Genomic DNA, 22,182 nt, shown 5'->3' with positions numbered 1-22,182 from the left:
GGAGGAAGTCATCTTCTTTTAGTAGTCGGCTGTTAGCACTGGACAGTTCACTACACGATACTTGATTAGGAAACCCAGAACTCTGAGAAGGCACCATGACTTGTTATATTGAGACCCCCATAAAAAGGTCGTTGATTTTTGATTTTGCTTTTTCCTTCCCCTCCCCTGTGTTTTAGTGGCTCGCACATTGAAAACTGGCACTCCATCCTGAGAAATGGTCTGGTTGTTGCTTCTAATACACGACTGCAGGTAAATTTTCTGCATGCTTTAACAAGACTCATTATTCTTCAGTATTGGAGTTCAGTAAGCAGTCCGTCCTGGTGGTGTTTTCACTTGCAAAAGGGGATGCGTGTATGCTTTAAAAAATTACGTGGATTTTTCTAATAGGCATACGTAATTTTCACAAAATAAGTCAAGCAGAATTGATCGATACACAACATAGGGATGAAAAGAAAAAGAAAACTGAGTTCCCCTATGAGAAAATAGTGAAACCACTTTAAACTTAATAGAAAAAAATTACCACAAAAGAGGTAAAACCTTACACAAATTCTCTCTGCTACTCCAACTCAAGTATTTTGAGCACAACCTCAGTGTGAATACTTTAACAGAAGAAAAGGTAGGGCTAAGAATAAGCAAAATGGAGATTGGACACCAAAGAGCCATCGGCTACCCGCTTTTCAGCCTGCAGGGCACCACATGGGCAGGATACTGTGGGTGTGGTCTTCATCTTTATTTACGCCCTTCATCTCCAGCATCCCACCTCACTCTCATTCAGCTGATTTTCATCTGATGATGTAAGGAGGTCAGGAGATGAAATCCTCAACCCGGTCACCTGTGCGAGATCTCATATTCTGATGACAATTGGGATGACACAACTAAATATAAATGTTCATAAATACACATTTAATATAAATATAAATGTTCATAAATATAAATGTCCATAAATACGTATTTATTGAATTAATATTTGGTGCATACTAAATACGGTATGAGGGCCCTAGGGCATGGAGATAATAAGAGACAGTTTTAATTGTTCTGAGTAGTAGACTGGTCGAAGAGTTTCAGTTAATGAAACTCTCCGTAACTTGAAAAATTTAGAGGAAGTAAGGAATGGGATGACAGTGCCGTATAATGAAAATCTAAGATATTTTGTTGATATAGTAGCAGATGAGTCCTGATCAACCTTCTGTCACATGTGTTTCAGCCACGTTTACTTTCAGTATTTTAGAGTCATTAACATAAAAGCCTACTCCAGGGCTTCCCTGGTGGCACAGTGGTTAAGAAAACGCCTGCCAATGCAGGAGACAGGTTCCATCACTGGTCCAGGAAAGATCCCACATGCTGCAGAGCAACCAAGCCTGTGAGCCACAACTACTGAGCCCGCATGCCTAGAGCCCGTGCTCCGCAACAAGAGAAGCCACCGCAATGAGAAGCCCGCGCACTGCAACGAGGAGTAGCCCCTGCTCGCCACAACTAGAGAAAGCCGCGCACAGCAACGAAGACCCAATGCAGCCAAAAATAAATAAATTAATTAAAAAAAAAAAAGCCTACTCCAGTACTTGATACTAAGTGACTCTTTGTCATCAGCTGGGTGGAAACTCTTTACTAAGGATTTTTTCTGGCTGTCATTTTCCATATATCAATGCACTCTGAATTTTAAGAACAAGAATATTAGTACTCTTTTCAAATTAGACCTTGAAATCAGAGCTTTATCATTTTATTAAGAGCTAATGTTCCAGCATAAGACCAATGGTCTTCTTTTGTGAAATATTAACATTTGAAACCATAAACTGACTGTTTCCTTTCCCACCTCCTCTCATTCTAGCTCCACGGTGCAATGTATGGAAGTGGAATCTATCTTAGTCCAATGTCAAGCATATCATTTGGTTACTCAGGTAAGCTTGTATTTCATTTCAACCTCAAATATATTAAGTTTTTGTTGTTGTATATTCTAGGCACACTTTTTTATCGAGTGAATGAAGCTTATTTGATGTATTTGTATTAAATTCATTTGATAAATGTCAGAAATGAAAACAAAGCTCACGTGTCAAGATGAATTTATAATACTTCCCCTAGCATATAAGATGGAGCATATGTTTTGTCAGTTTCAAAATTAATTTTAATTTTGTCTCAATAGTTTCTACATTTATTCCGTCTACAGTAAACATTGAAAATATAGCACGTACAAAATATTATGTAGAGCACTGAAAAATGTTTACACATTATATTGAAGAAGTTTTAAGCAGTATGGAAAACTTAGGATTAGAAAAACAGCCTCAGAACCATCCTACTTATGGACAACTTCTTGTTAATATTTTAGTGAGATTGTTTGAGAAAAATATATTGGAATAAACTGAAACCATGTGCCGAGGAGGAGCCTCATAAATTCAAAATATGGAAAGAACGACTACCAAATTGTTAGCGTTCGTAATCCTGAGGTAGTAAAATTCAGAGTGATTTTTTCTTTGTACTTTAAAAATTTTTGGAATATTTCACAATGATCTGTGTGATTTTTTTTTTCTCAGAACAGAAACTTATTCTGTTTAAATATAAACTAATTATGCCCATTGTAAAGAAATCGAAACTACACAGAATTGTATAAAATAACAAATGAAACATTTTCCTCCTAACAGCCTCAGGGTTTGGTGAGTTCCCCTTTAGACTTAAAGGCTTTTATATTCGTATACCTGCATAGATAGTTGGTTTTGCTTATGTGCTTGTGTTGTGTGGGGTTACATGATTCCATTAAACAACTTCAGGAGATGTTGTTCACATGGTGCCTGGATGGTAAGTCTTCAGATCCATATATTATAGAAAAGGAGACTTAGAGAGATCTAATAACTAGGAGAACGTTGAGCAGGCTTACCTGTCTGATTCTTTTGCCCAAGTTCACACTCTTTCAGCCACAGCAAGTGGTTTCTCAGTGTTCCACCTCGACCTTTCCCAGAGCACATGTCCTAAGAGGACCAGGTGGGCTCTGTATGCCTCTTCTGACCCAGCCTCAAAACTCACGTGGCGCCACTTCCCATGTACAGTATTGGACAAAGCAGTCACAAGCCCCCCCATATCCAGGGGCTAGGGAATTAGACTCCATCTCCTGATGAAAGAGTGGCACAGTCGCATTGTAGAAAGACATACTGTTGAGAGCTATTGTTGCAGTGATCTTTGAAAATACAATATGCCAAAATAAAACTAGGAAAATAAATATCAGAAGAGTAAGATAGTATAGGAAATAAAATCATGTAGTTCAGTGGGAAAGATGATCAGAATCAGCTTAAATCAGACTCTAAATCTTTTTAAAACAGAACACAGTAAAAAAGTAATATCAAACCATTTTTAATAAATAAATACAATCTCAGCATAGATAAGGACAACACAACACATCATCGAGTCCTGTGATTTTCTGCTTCTTATACGAGTGTACTGACTCCTTAGATGGGTTCATGGAAAGGTTTTTGAGGGATTCAGATGAATGTGAAATTGGTCTGTGTGAATGTTTGTCTGGAAAGAGGGTAGATAGCTTCCATCCAATTCTTTCAGTGTCCTTGATCTGAAAAATAAAAGGAAGAACCTCTACAGTACATTGAAGTAGCTTCATACTTGGTTTGGAGGGCTTCAGGTCTAGGAGTTAGAGAGCAGAACCGTCTTTCTGCACTAATAGCTTCGCCTGTTCCTCAGCTTGACCACACCCACTTCTGCCCCTTTGCGGGAATGTCTGCCTTGGGAAGTGCCTGCATCCACACCATTTGCAGTTTGGTCCATAGGCTTTGCCCCATTTTCATTAAGCCTTTTATTGAAACAGCAGCAAACAAATGGGCTTCTCAACTTCAGGATAGTAGATGAGCATTTTTAAATACACTATAGCTACAAATCTACCTATTCTAAAACAGACAGGGATTTTAATTCTGTTTTGTCTGAAATATTTCACAGTAAAAAACCATGGCATTAACAGGTTAAGGTAAGACTTGTGAGTATCATAGACACAAGGACTTAAATAGTTTTCCTTTATTAGGAGGAATAGTAAATTCTACAGGAATTGAGCATGAAGTTAAGTTGCAGTATAAATATATTTTTCTGAAATCGTTTATATTTTCCACCCCTTATCTTCTTCTAGTCACCAGATGGTAAGAATAAAATTTAGGTCCTAAATGCCTTTTAAAATCAAGTTTTAAGAATTTTCTGATTATATCAATTTTATGCAAGGGAAGGTCCTAGCCTTCTTTTCAATGCAAAGAAAAACAAAGTGTATTTTCTACTTTGTAACTTGACCAGGATTTCCAGAACCCACCAGCTTTCCACCCTGCTTGCTCAGGGCACAGCAGCTGCTCCTTCAGGAGCCCTTTGTGATGGTCTGTGGCCTGATGCTGTCAAACCTTTTGCCTAAAGTGGAACTTTGCAGTGTAGATGGATTGTATTTTGAGCTGCATCATACGGCTTTGTCCCTAAATTATTATCTTGCTGATGTTTTTAGGGATGAACAAGAAGCAGAAGGTGTCAGCCAAGGATGAGCCAGCTTCAAGCAGTAAAAACAGCAACGCATCACAGGTGTTGTAGCTAATCGGGTGACTGCCTCTGACGAGTGAACTCTAGCTCCCTTAGCTGGCAGGACTTCGATAAATACTCAGGCTTTTTAAATCTGCAGAATTATTTTAAGTGGTCGTTACTCCTGCAGGAATGAAACTCACCCTAAAATGCCTTTATTCGATAAATATTCAATAAGTATGTATTGAGCTTCTACAAGAGTGCTGGACATCTCCAAGATACTGGGCTACAGTGATCATCAGCGATAGACAAATCCTCTTGGTGCCTGTGTTCTACTGAGTGGATATAAATAAACTAAATATATATTTAGACAGAAAGAATGCTAGATGGTGGTAAATCTTACAGAGAAAAATCAGGGGAAAGGGATGTTGAATGCTGTGGGATGCAAGATGGAACTCGAATGAATTTTAAATGGGGTGATCAGGAAAGCATGCTCTGAGAAGGTTCTATTTGAGTAAAGACCTATAGGTGGTGGGTGCACGAGCCATATGGCTCTCTGGGAGAAAGAACACTCCAGGCACAGAGAAGGGCAAACACAGATCCCTTGTTGTTTCAGAGAAAACAAGCATTCTGGACAAATTAAAATCCATCTGATGAATAATGTGACTTTAGATTATTTTTAAAAGAGTATATAGCTAGTCTAGTGTCTGAAAACAAAAACAAACCCCCAGATTTTCTACATGAAATGTTTCTGAAACCTCTGTGGCTTAATGATGCTATAAATATGGGTTTGTTTTGGGTAGTTAGATGATCTAGAATAATTCATTTTAATGTTTGAAAAGATTATGCAACTTTAATTTTGTTTCCCTCTAAATAGAGATGCTAGGCTTCTGGTAAAAATAAATTTGAGTTCTAATTCTATGTTGTGAGGCTATTGAACTTTAATTTAGTATTTTTTAATTTGCTTATTTTTGAGAGTAATTTAATTATGATTATGTACAGAAATTAAGTGATATAACAAATATAGATTGACATTAAGAGAGAATTCAAGGATTGTGCTGCTGGTCGAGATAGACCTTTTTTAAACCTCTGGAACTATCTTAGTGACTATTACTTTTTAATGATGATTCTTTTTTTTCACTTGAATGACTGTCCCATTTTTACTCTAATTTTTAAATTCTTTTGGACTTTAGTCACAGAAAAAAGGACAGCAATCCCAGTTCCTGCAAAGCCGTAACTTAAAATGCATAGCCTTATGTGAAGGTAAGTTGAAAGTTTTACAATTCTCATAGCGTTAATTCTCTCTCTTATCTGTATTTAAAAGTTTAAGTGTGTTTACAGAATGCTCACAATGGACTAGTGAAAGCTTTATTCCTTATGACCATCTCTAAGGGCACAAATGGAAAATACTTACAACAGAGATCATAAAGGTTAAAACCAAAAAGCAGAATTGGCAAGAATTCAACTAGTGCTATATTTTATTCTTGGCAGATATTTCAGAATGGTAATTATCTCTTTCTGATCAAGTATTGCTTTTCTCTTTTGTTAATATACCCCTTCCTCTTTATGTTGGTTTCTGAATGTATAATACCATAAAAAATCTGAAAGATGAACCAAGTGCTGAGTAGATAACCCAGTAGGCCTTTCTCATTCCTACACTGAAATTATTCTTCGATTCTGAACTTAGGACAGAAAATTGACAGGCGATTTGCAAGATCATATACTTTCCTTTGTTCTTGCTTTAAAATCTGACTTTGGCTAAAAGTTCATTTTTTTTTCTTCTTGTGTTGGGAGTTTCGGTAGCCACTGTTTACTGTCTTTCAAGTTTTTCAACGTTTGATGGTTATAGAGGACGCTAAGTTGCTTTCCACATAGTTCCCAAGTCAGGACCTATTTGCCACCATAACACAAAAGTGATTTCCTTCCTATTGTTATGCTAATCGTGTTCCAGACATAAAATTGTTACTTGGCATGTCACTGTTTTTATTTACATTTCTTGATAGCTTCATAAGGTGAAAGAAACATTTTCCATATGTTAATTTGTGCATGCATTTTTGCTTTTAGATTTCTAAGAGAAGGGATACAGTAACTTAGAATAAATAGTTCTTTAATTTTCTCTTCCATTTACAGTGATCACCTCACCTGACCTGCACAAACATGGAGAGATATGGGTCGTCCCAAATACTGATCATGTCTGCACACGGTTCTTTTTTGTGTAAGTGTAAAAACTTAAAATCCTATGTTACTGTCTTCTCCATAAGTGAGGTAGTAGTGACTACATTATTCTTAGGTCACTTTAGCTGCCAAAATATAGCAGACACGTATTTTCTCATCAACTCAATGTTTTTGTTTTATTTTACTAAGCTGTGAAAAACGGGGGTGTTTAAATGCTATTAACTTAGAAGAATTGAAGAAAAACATGGTCTCTTTAACCACTATCTGTGTGTATGTATGTATACCTGTGTATATAAGTGTATATATACATATGTACAGATCTTATATGTATCTAGATAGATATATACACACACATAAATATACACATATATTATCTATAGATTTAAAAAAATATTAGACCTGGGAATGAGGAAAACAATGAGAAAGTCTTCTTCCTATAAAAAGTTGATCTGCATTCCATATGATATAGGCTGGCAATGCCGGGCATGTTAATGTGGGTTTTTTGACACAGCTATAGCATAAGAGCTGCATCAAAATACAAGAGTGGTATTTTTCTTCCCTAAGTAAATGAGTGTAGTAGATCTGTCTGATTTTTACCCACCTTGCTTAACTCTCAACTTTTTCCCATGCCTGAGCCTTCCTCATCCACGGTCCTGTCACAGAAAGGACCTCAAGGAAGAGTTGAGTATATCTATTTTGTACGTTTATGTAACTTTCTAAAAAGAAGCTGGAAAAATGCACTGACTTGTTTTATAAGCCATGTCAAAATGACTGTATCATGATTACTTCAATACATAGCATAGCTGGAGCAGGCTACATCTGCAGCATTTGATCTGTTAGCTTATTGACTGACGGTTCACAATGAAAATTTGATGAACTGCCTGGTTTTCTTTTGGTTGGTCTGAAAAGTGTGATTTTCTTATGATCCAGATTTATATATTATGTATTTATCTATCTTTTGTGTTTATGTTACATATTAATATATAGATTACATAGTATGAGACATATACATACCTATAGATTTCATTCTTAGTGGCAAGACAGCAATGAGTATAGTAAAAAGAACCCTGCTGCTTTTGATCAGACAGTTTGTGTCTAGGCTCACCAGTTATTAGTGAGGTGACATTGGCCAAGCTGCATAACCTCTCTAAGCTTCCTCAGTAGACGCAATATAACATCATCAATAGATTACAGTAGAACAATATACCGGTATCAGTTAGAATCCCAACAGGAAACCACTGGCCCTTAAGGAACGAGATAATTTCTATCATTCACAGTTAGATCACTTACAAAAGTGTGATTATAGGGAAATCATAGGTCTAGGACAGTAACCTGGAGCTAGTAGCACCAGAGCTATTATACATCCTCAGGTCCAAAAAGATAAGAATAGGAAGCAGTTATCAGAACCTGGTAGGAGAGCCATTTCTAGTTCATCAGCTTTGACAGGAGTCATGGCCTTCAGTTCAGGGACTAGGCAGCCCAAGGTGACCTTGTGGGGCTGGAACCAAGCAAAACCTTGACCTCGCCCTCCGCATTGGCCAAACTCTACCAGAAACTAGAGGGCAAGGGAGCATATTGACCAAGTCCATAGAAGTCACCCTCCTGGGGCAGAAGGCAAGGTAGAGAAGTGTACAGCCATGGCTCTGGAGGCTCCCAGGATAGCTGTCTGCTTTTTAAGGTTATGATTCAGATTAAGGTATAGCACAGTGCAGGTCTCCACTGAAAGGCACTCATTGAATATTTTTTCCCTTCTTCTTTCTTGCTCATCTTGACTCTTATCCATTGTTAGAAGGTCGGCCTTCCAAAAGACACCTCCAATCACAAAGTTATTTCATTGTGTGAGCTGGAGATTTTCATGGAAAAGTAACTCCAGAGGCCTTTCCTTAGCTTGTCGTTAATCAGTTGATCTGCTCCTTTTAGCATCTTGCTAAAATTCATAGTTGTTGAGCTAAATAACATTAGACATGGAAGTAGGCAGTAAACATTTCTCGTGTTACCTCTTGGCAGTTTTACATAAATTATATGTAAACTAAATCAGTGGAGGTATATGTGTGGGTGTGTGTATGTTAACTGGAGAGAAGGATTTCTATATTTCATAAGAAAAAAGCGAGGAAAGACCATCTGAAGAAAAGAGAAGAAAAAGCCTTCAGTACACTCAGATACTTTCCAAATAATGCAAAGGAAAAAATTCTATTAAGGTAATGATTTTCATTCTTTTATAAACACAAATGAGACTTCATTCTTTTTTCCTGCTCCCTCAGGAGAGAAGGAACTAATTAAGGAAAATTGATGAGATTCAAAACACATGAAAAGGAGAATCCATTCACTAATGTACATTCTAATTACAACCATCAGTTTTCCTTCTTTATAAAAGATATAATCACAGAGTTCTGCTACTGATGTGCCTGCCTGGTGAATGGCACTATCTAGGAAAAGAATAAATTGAGGAGAAAGAAGTGAGTTATCAAATATACCATAATCAGACAGAAACTCAATTTCTATTCTTAATTTCATCCTTTCTTTTTTTTAACACATTATGTGATCTCTAAAGTTAGATGCTTTGCCTGATGACTAGGATATAAATTGGTGAGGCCTCCTTTTTATCTGTTACTAACTGAAAATATTAAAAATTATATAAATTCTATGCTAATCTGACTTCCAGAGTGGAGATAATAAAATGTATAAAATTAAATAAATAAATAAAACAGTCATCTACTATCCTAATCACATTCTTCCCAATAAGTAAACAATAACAGAGAATGAGAGAAAAATGGGGGAAACTTTAGAACAGGGTATCAGAAAAAATTAAAAGTAAAATTTAAAGGAAGATATCTGTTAGGAAAAAATAAGAGAGTAAGAAGTTTGAAAAAAATTTGTTGGAAGACTCCAAAAATGAATAAACTTAATCAAAGATAAGTGCTTCAGGCAAAAGGTAATAATTCAGATGTTAAGAACAGATTCCAGACGGTTCTGAGGGTCTAGGAATTGTTGCTAGAGCTTGATTTTGTTACTGACCTTGAGACACGTGTATAAAGACATTAAGGTCAATATGTAGAAATAAGGCAGCTATTTTAAAAAGGGCCAGAAGTTTCACAGGGGGTGTGAAAACCACAGAGACGTATGGTGCTCCAGTCATATACAACAAAAATGTTATGAAATGGGGATTTTAAAGCTAGAGAGGAAAACTTATTATTGGTGTTTTCCAGAAATAGGAATAAATAATAAAATCCAAGAGAAGGTAATTGATGATTTGGCAGGTTAACAGATTAGGTGTATCTAGTGCCATGGGCACCCCATGTTACACTGCCCCCACCACTACCATAGTGTAAACTCGTAGAGATAGGAGTGTGTCTTCTCCCTCAACTGTCTGGGACCAAGGAAAGGTTAAGAACCGCCAGGTTTTTGTATCTTGCTTATTATCTGGTGTTACAACCTACAGGTTTGATGCTTTAGTGGTTCCCTGATTTAGAGCAGGCAGATCTGCAAATGAATCGTTTCCATAGTTTCTCTATTACGTCGATTTAAGGTATCTATTTCTCAAAATATTTCAAGAAGTTCAGAAATTTAGGAGCAAGAAGGACCAAGTAAAACAAGACTATCTGCAGAAAAGTGATGCAGGGTATTTTCAGTTCTTGCGTCAAGCAGATGTCAGTGCTAAATACATTTCAGGAATTCCTATCTAAAGTCTATTCTATCTTTTAAGGTCTAGCTCAAATAACACCTCTTCTATGAAGCTCCTAATCAAAATTAATCTCTCTTCCTGGTATTCCTACAATTCAGTGCAGAACTTCAATTTAAAATTCAGTTTATTCATTGTATCTGACTCTTCCACAAGACTGTGAACTCCTAAAAGGCAGCCTCCTACTCTTGTGTTTTTACTGTCCTGCGTGCCCTGCATCACCTTGCACGGTACCTGATGTACAGCTGCTTGTCAGCAAATTTTTTAATGAATGAACAGAAGAAGGCCAAAAGGAAAATATTTTGGAATATGTATTGTTTTAATTTTAGGCCGAAGTTTGAAATATATCTAAAAAGGTAGCTACAGGAAAAATTTATAAAATAATTGTATCATGGCTGTTACATGAAATAAGAGATACTTTGCATCATGATTTTGCAAAAGGTACACAGTGTTTGAATGGGAACATAGCAAGGAGACAGCTTATTTATGAAGTTAAAAGATAGGACATTCAGTCATGGCTCAGTGACATAAATTGTGTGACATCAAGCTGATATGATCTGGGAGCTTTGCTTTATCCCAAGTCTACAATGAATCCAATTTCTCTGTCTCTAACCCAGATCTCTTTCCAAGATTGAAACTGCCACATCACTCCCCTGCTTAAAAGTCTTTGATAGCTGCTTACTACTTATAAGATGAAGTCCAGTCTCCTTTACAAAGGGAACTAACTGATTCCTTGGTGCTTTGTTCTTCCTTCAATACCACTGCGTTGAAGGTGGAGGAGATCCAATCTCCAGCTGCATGGCCCACCATTTTTCATTGCCTGCTGTTTCTCACCCCAGGATGTTATGCTGCACAACCTGAACTGTATGCTGGGATTTCCACACTCCATGCTTTTGCTCTTTCCTTTCTCCATTAATCTTGGATTCTCTCTTCCATTTTCTTCCCTCATATTGTTTATCTAATTCCCACTCCTCTTTTAAATCTTAATGTATGTCTTCCCTCCTCCCAGAAACTTACCTTGATGCCTTTGTGCTTCCCCCTTTTGTTACTGTGTAATACCCTGGGCTTGTGTTTATTACTGGATTGTTCTTTTTTATGTATCGTCTTCTCCATTAACTCTGTATACCTCTTGAGGTCAGGGACTATACAGCTCATTTGTGTTTGCGTACCTAGCACAGCGCTTGGCAGATACGTAGGAATGAATGAAATGCCCATTTTAGAACTGCTTGCTGGATATTTTGTCCCCCAAAGTCCACTAATACCTTAAAATCATTATGTACAAAGTGGAACCCATTATTGCTGTAGTTTTCAATTCCTTTCTCCATGCTCACTAGTCACCAGTTCCCAATTACATCTTTTCACAGTTTTCTTCTATAAACACCTTTGTTTCAGTGTGTATCGTTCTCTCCCCTAGGGTACACCAAAAGGTTACTAGTTATTTTCCATGCTTCTGCTTTCTTCATTGCTCCTAATCTGTTTTTTAAAATGCCAGATTTTTTAAACATTGCCATCCTTACACCAGTGATGCCTGTTCAATGTACAGAAACTGAAATCAAAGGTAAGCAAAAAGAGAGACAGTCACCCATCGTATTCCCACTTAGAGTTAGCTGTGGTTAATAAGATCATACAATTTATACCACATTATTTTTCCAGAAGGAGAGTTTGATTATTCCTTGCTCATACAGGCTGATAGTTATTAACAAATAAAAACATGGCATTCTGCAATATAGTGCCCATCTGACTTGACTTCAGTTACCCATACAAACCAGTGATTGAATAAAATTATCATCCAAGCTGTTTCTTGAAAAAAACTTGGAATTCTTTTCCCCGCTAATGTGCCTTTGCTCGGTCAGTAGGAATGGTTGGCTTTCTAACCAGCTCAGCCTTTAGCCAATCTTTCTAGACTTAACTGCATGGTCTTTTCCGTGGGGCCTCTCCCGGTGTCCCACTCAGACAGGATCTGTCTTTACTGTCAGTTCTGCTTGCCCTTTCTTTGTATCACCCAGGGCTGCCTTGTCCTCCAGTTACTTGCATAACTCTGTTATCTCCCCTCGTAAAATGCAAATTCTGTCCGTGTTTGGGAATCTTACATCTCGTGCAGAAACACGTAATACATATTGAATGAAAGCAATGACAAAAGACTGAATGTTCTAACTTAATAGACAGATTTATACACGGGCTCTGAAGCAGACAGTACACTACAGCATCGGATTTCTTACAAGAACTTTGGAGAAGTGCTGGATATCATTGAGTTCACATTGAATTTCTCCTCTCTGTGACTAATGAAAAACAGTGCTATCATTTCTGGCTTCCAGATTTAGGGAGTCAGAAAACAAGTGTAGGGCTTCCCTGGTGGCGCTGTGGTTGAGAGTCCTCCTGCCGATGCAGGGGACACGGGTTCGTGCCCCGGTCCGGGAAGATCCCGCATGCCGCGGAGCAGCTAGGCGCGTGAGCCATGGCCGCTGAGCCTGCGCGTCCGGAGCCTGTGCTCCGCAATGGGAGAGGCCACAACAGTGAGAGGCCCGCGTACCGCAGAAAAAAAAAAAAAGAAAAGAAAACAAATGTATGTGAACCAATCTTAAAACTGTCACAGAGCTGCTATAATCAGTTTGAAAATAAAGGTTGTCAATACATTTAAGTTTTTGTCCATGAAATTTCCTGACATACCCAAGAGAGTTCCAGATAGCCAGATTCCATCTATTGTCTCATAGCTTTTAAAGCAAATTGGTTTATTATTTATTAAAATTTCAGTTATCTTTTTATACTCCTAGGAACATAAGTAATTTTTGTCTTCTTTTAGATGGTTTCATTTTTCCTTCTGTAGAAAACCCCAGTCAAGTGTATCATTTCCCTATTGATATCATTCTTGCTGTATTTCTTTTTTTTAATTTTGTTGCTGCCTGGACGTAAGTGAACTTCAGTGTTATATTAACAACTTAGTGTTTGTCTGCAATACTAATAAATAGCTGCAAAATAATCTGTATGCTATATTGTAATAAATATCTTAATGCCACTAGTAATTCATTTATCTAAGCCCTGCTGGTTGACCAATTCAAATGGTAGTTGGTTTTACCTTTATTATTATATATGCTTCATAATTTAAGACACCTGAATGCCTTTGACTGATTTTATCCTTCAGCCCGCAGCTGTTGTGTTTCCTTATGGGCTTCATAGACAATGGAAAAATCAGCATTTTTCTTAATACTTTCAATCTCATTCTCTCACTCTTGCTCTCTATTCTCTCCTCCTCCTGTGTTCTTTCTATAAATTATTATAGTTTATTTAAAGAATGTGAGTCTCATCTCCTCTCCATTAACTTCAAATGCTTTTTATGTGTCAATGAATGTGTAATACTTGGATATAGCAAACCCTTCCGTTTGACTGGGAAATAGAGTGAGGGAGGAGTGATGGGTCATGACTAGAGAAGAAGTTTAGGTTTGGATTATGAAGGACCCAGGTGTGCCATGCCAGTGACATTGGATCTTGTTCTGCAAGTGAAGCGAAGGCCATTTGCATCACTCTAGCAGGGCAGAGAATTGTCTTGTAGGAGGGATGGGGGGATAAGTGTAGAGATAGAAAGATCAGTTATAATGTCATTACAATAGTCTAGGTCAGCGTTTCTCACTACAGAAAAAAATGAATTTGACATTGTGACTTGGGAAAGAACAATCTTACTTTGTGTGGTGCAGTCAGTACTCTCTGTCCTACTTTATTCTAATTTCATTGGAAAATGCTAGCCCGGACAACCTAATTTCAAAGCCTGCTAACTGTACACAACCTGCCACTTGAAAGTCACCCGTTTAGATGAATGATAATGAATGCCTAAACGAAGGTGATGGTATTAGATGGAGAGAAGATGCAAGTGGGAATAACTAGGGAAATGGAAGCAACATAACTTGATGATGTATTGGATTTGGGCACGTGGAATAACCAAGAATGACTGAAGTTTTCTTGTTGGTGGGGTGGGTAGATGATGGTAGTTCAAACTGAGATATTGACAGAGTAGAAAAGAGCAGTCAGTTTTGTATTAAGAAGTTAAGTTCAACTTTGAATATACCACCTCTGTGATTTCTGTAGGAAATTTATAGTTAGAGAAAGATGTAAGGACTGGAGATACAGTTTTAGGAATCAGCATGTGGGTGATAGTTACAACAATGGGACAGACTAAAGTAAAGTGAGTTTGCATATCATAAAAAGAGGGAACACTGAGGAGGGAATTGTGGATAAAACCAGCATTGAAATGGGAGGCCAGGGGAGAGAATGCAATGAAAGAGACTGAGAATTAATAATCAAAGGGCCAACTAGGGAGGGAAGAGATGATATAGCTTTAAGAAAAAGAGCAGTCAGCTGTGTCACATGCTGCAGACATAGCAGATACAGTCTCCTGAATTTATCAGCTAGGAGGCCATGGGCAACCATTGTCAGTACTTTTCAGTAGAGTAGTAGGATCTGAAGAATGATTGCAGTGGGTTGAGGAAAAAATGAGAAGTTTTAATGTATTACAGGCAAACCTTGATCAAGGTCAACTTTAAGTTGAAAAGAACAGAGATGGTAATATGTAGGCTGGTATCTATTAAGCTGAAAATATCTTATATAAACGCCTATTAGGAAACTTAGGACGGAGATACATGGTAGACTGGTGTCAGAAGTTGGGAAGCCATCAAGAACCAAAGCAGTTCTGAGACCTGCCACTCTTCGCGCTTCTCTCAAAGCACTATGGTTTCCTTTGTGTCTGGTTCATTCTCTTGTCGTCAGTCTCTTTTGTTTTCCATAATCTGTATCCTAGAGGAGCTAGGCCAGTTGGTTTGATAAAACACCATTATCTCATGTGGGCCAAGCCTGCAAGCCAGGTTGCTTCCCCAGCCTTGGCTCAGAATTACGGATGGCTTAGCTTACCCTTGGTCCAGTGAGTAGCCTGGATTTATACAAAAACCAGGCTAACATATTTTACTTGCCCAATAAAATATATCTTTACACAGTTTGCTACAAAACACCCGATTAGATCTAGGTCTAAAGCGTTTCACTTTACACATTCTCTAGTTTGTAACAGAGCACTTATTGTTTGAACTCCTGAGAAAATAATTACAACTGGGCTTTGTACCACATATCCCATTCTTTTTTTTACAATAATGTCTCACCATTGGGTGCCTTATGTATACGTATGTGTGTGTATATTTGCACGGTAAAAATTAACCAAGTAGGCAAACTTGGGCCACTTCTTAGGAGTTTAAACTCGATATAGATGCAACCATCACTAGGTTTTTAAGTAGTTGATTATGTAAGGACCTAAGTTCTCATTGTTATGTGTCATCTATTTCATTTTTCTGCTGTGCTATTTCAGGAGAATTTAAGCATGGTGAGGAAAAGACAGTGGCACACATTAATCTTTGAGACACTATGCTTACACCCCTGGTTATCTATTTTGAAGTAATTACCACTTCTCTAAAGCTTCTGTCTTGAAGTCATTTTTATGAAGTAAAATTAATTCATCATCTATTCTACTCTGAATATTATCATGGAAGTTTAAAAATTCATTCTTGGGAAATTCTTATTGCCCAAGTAAGTTTATTTGAGGAAATGAATTATCATCTAAAATGTAATTACTTCTTTCTAAAGGACTTAGTAATTGCTGTCCTTTAAAGTTATATTTTCACTTCTATTGCTTAGCTAAACTTAGCAGACTGGCATTCTTGTATGTAGTACCAGCATAAATAAGAATATTGTTGTAGTCGGACTAAATAGAGCAACCAGTGATAAAAAAAAATGCAGCACTGATTACAACAGAATAATAATTAGAAGGCAGGAATGGCAAAGGAGCAATGGTGGAAATTGAAGTGATTTTTCTGAGAGTGTCACTGATCAGAAAATAAATGATTGAAGTAGGAGTGGAGTTAAGAAATCCAGAACCCAAGGAACATAAAACTGAAGTCAGTATCTTCTTTCTCAGCAGGCTTCTTATAACAACTGCTGTGGAAAAGGTTTGCAGAGCCAAAGACACTGGGGCGCTTCCCGCATCTCAGGCAACGCTTTATGTGAGGTTAAAAAGTTAAAATTAAAAAGGAAGGGTCAAATCAGGGCATGACGTAGAATAATCACGTGTTCAGTAATGTGAGCACATTATTAAACCCAACTGAAAAGCACCTGTCTCTGGCTCTTGATTCCCTTGGGCTGTACTTTAGGTACCAGACAGCATTTCTAAGCTGTCTTAAATGCTTTGGGGATGTTTTTGAATGTTTCTTCTTTTCGAATGTTTTATGTTTCTGTGTCTTGTGTTTTAGCTATGAAGATGGCCAAGTGGGAGACACAAATATTAACACACAAGAAGGAGGCATTCACAAAGAGATCCTTCGAGTAATTGGTAATCAAACTGCTACTGGTTAAAGGACCACCATTTAATTAACATGATTTGAAAGCCTTCCTCGGGTTCAAAGCTGGATTTTGAACTGAAGAAGATGATAAAATAATTTATTGTTATTATAAACAAAATTAACCCTTTGAATACTGATTTTTTTCTTAGTATTTCTAAGTTTCTCATTAAATACCTAAAATGGTATAAAATTTATCAATTGTAGGGTTATGGAATCTAGTAATAAAATTACAACAGCACTTAAACTGAAGTTTGGGTTCCTCACACAATAAACAGATTGAAAAAACAGTTTTGTGCTGATATTTTTATATTAAACTCTTTAATTGGAAATTTGGTATTATATACCGACATCTTAGGGTACAAAAATAGAACTGAAAGCATTTTATAATGGCGTCTAAATCTATAAGATACTTTGCAATAAGTGTAATGTTTGCACATTCTGATGTGCTATATAATTAGCGGTATGAACATTCGAATGTTTGGGGGAGGGATGTTTCCTAATCTGTTACTTTTCCATATACAAAAGCAATTAGGTCTTAGATACAGTGCTTTGCCCAAAAGTATGTAATATACATATCTATAGATTCATGCACCAAAATGTATGATCGTGCATATATGTGTGTATGTACACATATGTGTATTTTAACAACAGATGGCACAGCTCCACAATTCTGTTCTCATTCAATGGAAAGAAAATAATGTTCAGTAAGAAAATAATATTCTCTCTGGACATAAACCAAGATATGAGCCAAATTCACCACTGCTCATTCACTGAAAATATTTGCAAACAAGTTTTCTATTTGTTTAAAGAATTTTCCCCTCAGTTAAAATTTAACTCTTTATAATATTATAATTTGGGGAACATCTTTATTCAAATGATAATATGTTTAAAAGAAAGGCCTCAGAATTTAAAACAACAGTATATATATTTTTATTTCCTACTGTGGAACGTTTTTTACATTTATTTGTACCACACCAGCATTTTTATATTTTTCATCTAATACCTCTGCTTATTTTTTTTCATATTGAGAAAGAAGACAAACTTTGAAGTTTCTTTTATATTAAAAGAACATGAATAAGTTTATATAGAGAACAATAACAGCAGCTCTCAGCATTCTCTTTTCAAGAGTCATGTGTGCATCAAAATCGTTACTATTTCTTTGGGACCTAAGTTCTTATTCATTACAATTTTTAATTGACAGTGTTTCTTTTCCTACATGATGTTTTTGGAATAAGGCCATTCATGAGAGCAGTTTAATTAGCAAGTCTGCCACTCTATTCAAACCCTGAATCAAGGCTCATATCTGACTCTAATTTATTTAGAAAGAAAAAATAAAAATGTATCCTCATTTGCAAGTGTAATATAAATTCTGTGCTTGTTCCTTTGGTATAAAAGGTGAGAACAAAGGTCATACACATTGTTCAGGATTGCTATCTAGGAAGCATTTACTAATTGTTTGTTTTCTTATATTGTAAATAATTGATATGCCACTTATTTCTGCAAAAATAGACTTGAAGGGATATTAATCATTGTGATAGGATCCACCTAAAACATTGATCTGTTTTGACTTGTGCCTCTGAACTCAAGGCCAGACTGAGGGATGATATTGGTGTGGTAGGTCCAAGATACAGTATCTTCAGTTCTGTGACCAAATATTTGAAGACTTTACGTGGGACAAGAGGACTCCTTGCTTCTTTCTGCCAAGACTCCCAAGTCTCCCAAATCCCTTTACTGTGTTTTAAAAATAGTTTAAAGCAACAAAATTACATTTTCAAATTAATTTTGTGGGACATTCATGTATATATGACATACATATGAGGATGTAATAGTAGGATTTGGAAATTGAAATCTTGAAACCCCATGTGTTTGGCCACTAGGACCACTGAGGCACCTCCAAAAACTCTTTGAAGTGCCTCCAAGCATAATTTAAAAACCACTAATCCACTAAGGATTTACTCAACAGTTGAGTGACCTGTAAGGGGTAGAGTATTAGAATCTGAACTGGAAGGGTAGCTTGGAGGACTCAAGGGAGACTATTTAGGGGAGATAAAACATTATAATACAAACTTCTACTGTCAACTTAAGAATAAAAGTAGATTCATCTATCAGAGCAAGGAAAGTAATTGATAGTTTTAATGTCCACTAAATATTACAGATAATAGACATCTTTTATGATAGTAAGATGTCTTCTCATGATAATTGAATGCTTTTGCAATGCAGAATGACAGATTTTAGTTTGTTTTGAAAAATTGTCAAAACTTTTTAAGCCTGTATCTAAAAATAAAGCCAGTCTTCTCATTGGACTTTTGATATTGGGAATACTATAGTAAACTGATGTTTATTTCTACAGAATCTAATTTCAATACCCATTAGTAGATGAATATCATGCTTTCAGAATCCAAGCAGGTCCTTAAAATTTAGAACTTTAAACATTATCATCATGCCTTGATTCAGTTACCTCGTTAAGATATTATCTTTTGACTTATTTGATAATTCCAAACATGTGATATTGTATTGTACTTCTATAATCACTTGAAGTCTGTTCACTGATTCTTTGTAATAGTTATACTAATTATGTAGTCATTACTACTTCATATTAACCCACTGAGCAAAGGCAATCATTTCTTTTCATTCTTCAAGTGGGAGAAGAAGAGCCTTAATTTATTAGTTCTACTTTTTTTCCTGCATTACTGATTTTGTAAACATTTCACTATGAATAATTTGTCCTCTTTCATTGTCCACTGTATTTAAAAAGAGAAGAAAATGATTGAACGTTCGAGAAGAGAAAAAGTAATAATATACATATAACCTAGTGCTGTAGAATACATTATGGTAAGGTACTTTGGTGCCTTAGATTGCATTATGTTAAAATTTTTATTTTGTTGCTCAGCAAATCTCAGTCAAATGTTGGATTTGAAGGTGGTTTCTAAATTTAAAATTTAAATATAAGAGTGCCACATCCTTAAATTCACTCTCAAATACTGTGTGATATAAGAAACCTACTCAAGCTATTGTTAGTGCTCTGAATATTTCTCATTGAAAAATTTAAGAGTTTAGAGAAGAAATCCCTCAATTATTCTCCCCTTAGCTAAAAGAAAGGAAACTTTTAATATGTAAGTCTATGAATCTTTATTATCACTGAAAGAATTTTATCAGTACTTTGTACCATAACTTGTACCGTAACTTGCCTTAGGGCACGGGGTTTCAGAAAGTTCTAAGGAAGACCTCATCATCCTTGTTAAAGTCTGGATGACTTCATCAGATAGTGATTTAATACGTCATGAAGGTCCCTTCAACCTTGGACTGTCTACCATCTAAATGTATGGATTTCACGGTGGCACTTGGAGCACACTTAAAAAATATTATGATGTTATTCTGTTGTCCTACTGAATTCGTTATTACACTACCTCAAGACAAATGATAGACTGTTTGTCAAGATAAGTTTGGGTTTTCAGTATAAGGATCAAATAAAATTTTACAAATAGAAGTCATCAAATAATACGACAGTCAAGACCATGCTAGATCTATGTTGTCAATTACCTCTTGACAATACAGTAATATGGATATTTCAATCACCAGTGATGAATAACATAGTCATCACCCAAAGAGTAAGTGAAGGGGTTTCAAGTTGCAAAATTTGAAAATAATTAGTTCCCTTTAGGATTGGTTTTCTACGTGGGCCCATTTTATGTCCTTTCACCTGAAGCCACAAAGAATTGCCCACCCTAAACAGTTAAAGGATTAAAATACCCAACTGCTGTGCCAGAATGGCAGACTGAATATTCAAATATTCTTGAATGCCTGCTAAATTTTTGTCAGATTATATATAAATTTGATGTATATTATTATCCAGTAAATTTTTCTTGGGAATTTTGTATACACTCTGATATATTAGGATAAGTTTTTGTAGTTCAAAGGAATTTCAAGTAGTTTTTAGACAAAACGTATCATATCCATGAGTGTGAAAAAGCTGTGTTGAAGAATAGATTACATTACACATTTACCAGCAAGTCAGTAAAAAATAGTGCTTATTTACATAGTCAACATAATTTAATGTTCTAAAAATAATTTCTTCAATCTGCCCGATATTTAATGTGTCATTTGAGATTTTAAAAACGCAGCCACTCCTTTATGTAAACATTAAGATATGCCTATGTTTCTTTAATTCTACAGCCTTCTTTACAATAAATTTCTTGACTTCTGTGCACAAAATAGTATTGCAACCTGCTCTTTAGCCTCTGGTGCCTTAGAGTTATTATAAATATTTAACAATATGTACATAATGTAAATACTGCCAAAAGATCACTAAGGCCAAATATTTTCTCTATTCACTTTTTACTGCACTTGCTTTCTATTGCTACTTAAGCCTCTTTTATCCAGCTTTGTAATAGTTCTAACATTGTAGCCAATGTAAATGTTTACTTTCAATAAATCTGAATTTGTTCAACAAGTACGGTATATGTGGGCACTATTTTGAAAACTCGGTTAGGCCTTAGATACTCCTCATGATGAATCTTGCTTCTGGGGACTAGATATTTGAAGTTCTCAATAAACTCTAAAAAGGATGCTGCCCTTTTCACTTAAAAATACTTGTAAAATAAGAGGGAATAAAAGAAAAAACTCTTCTTGCCAGTATTCCCCAAGTAGTTGCGGTAGATTTAATTGGTCATGTGAGTACGATTTTAATTTCAAGTTCCGTCAAGAAATACAGGATTGAAACAAAAGATTTTTGTACATTTTACATATATGCTCTATTTATAAACACTTTGTCATAATACCAACTGGAGCATTTCAAATGAACTGTCTTGAATTTTCTAAGCATTTCTGACTTGGTTAGTCATTGGAAAATAATTGTTAAAGCACCACTTTATAAAATACATTTCATTAACTGAATAAGATATTAGTCCATAAATAAATATGGTTCTCTAAACACTTTAATAGTAAATATTTATGAGGAGCTAAATTTACATTCTTGTAATAAATAAAATATTTTACTCATGTTACATTTATAGCTGCAAAACCATAGATAACACACTTCGGGTTTTTAGACTTGATTTCAGTTACTCCAGAAATACTTGTTAGAGTCTAATATGCATCTTGACATTCAGTATAAGGAATAGAGAGTATTAGATTTTGTGTTGACCTTAAGGAGCCTTCAGTCTATTTGGGAAAGGAAAACACACACGTTTGCAAATCATTCATGAATAGCACAAGGCCAGTGATGCTGAATGGGAAAGACCAACAATACAGGCAACACTTAGGGAAGGAACAGATCATCTACATCATAGCAATGGGGGAAATACCATGTGAGATCCTTGGGCATAAGCAGAACACTTAATAGACTGTCCCCAGTCTGAGGACAAGTAAAACAAAGATAGGATGGAAAGTAGGCTTACAGATGAAAGAATCTTGAGTGAACCTACAAAAACTCATACTTTTATATTTGTTGAAACAGAAACTGCAATCCAAAGGACAACT

The 22,182-nt window shown here is 36.1% G+C and overlaps 1 protein-coding gene across 2 annotated transcripts in view; it reads left to right on the top strand.

Moving 5' to 3' along the window:
- PARP8 (poly(ADP-ribose) polymerase family member 8) overlaps positions 1–16,964 on the top strand; it is a 178,133-nt gene extending 161,169 nt beyond the window's left edge. For both annotated transcript variants that reach the window (XM_069540613.1, XM_060009513.2), the window contains 6 exons: positions 177–249; positions 1,826–1,895; positions 4,472–4,545; positions 5,676–5,745; positions 6,613–6,697; positions 16,615–16,964. In XM_069540613.1, coding sequence (XP_069396714.1) covers positions 177–249; positions 1,826–1,895; positions 4,472–4,545; positions 5,676–5,745; positions 6,613–6,697; positions 16,615–16,717 — 475 coding nt within the window. In that variant the 3' untranslated portion in view covers positions 16,718–16,964. The remainder of the gene's footprint in view (positions 1–176; positions 250–1,825; positions 1,896–4,471; positions 4,546–5,675; positions 5,746–6,612; positions 6,698–16,614) is intronic.
- The last annotated feature ends 5,218 nt before the right edge of the window (positions 16,965–22,182 follow it).

This window comes from Delphinus delphis, chromosome 3, assembly GCF_949987515.2.
Source record: "Delphinus delphis chromosome 3, mDelDel1.2, whole genome shotgun sequence".
Lineage (NCBI taxonomy): Eukaryota > Metazoa > Chordata > Mammalia > Artiodactyla > Delphinidae > Delphinus > Delphinus delphis.
Note: the sequence above shows the minus strand (reverse complement) of the source record. Positions and strands in the feature narration are given on the sequence as shown.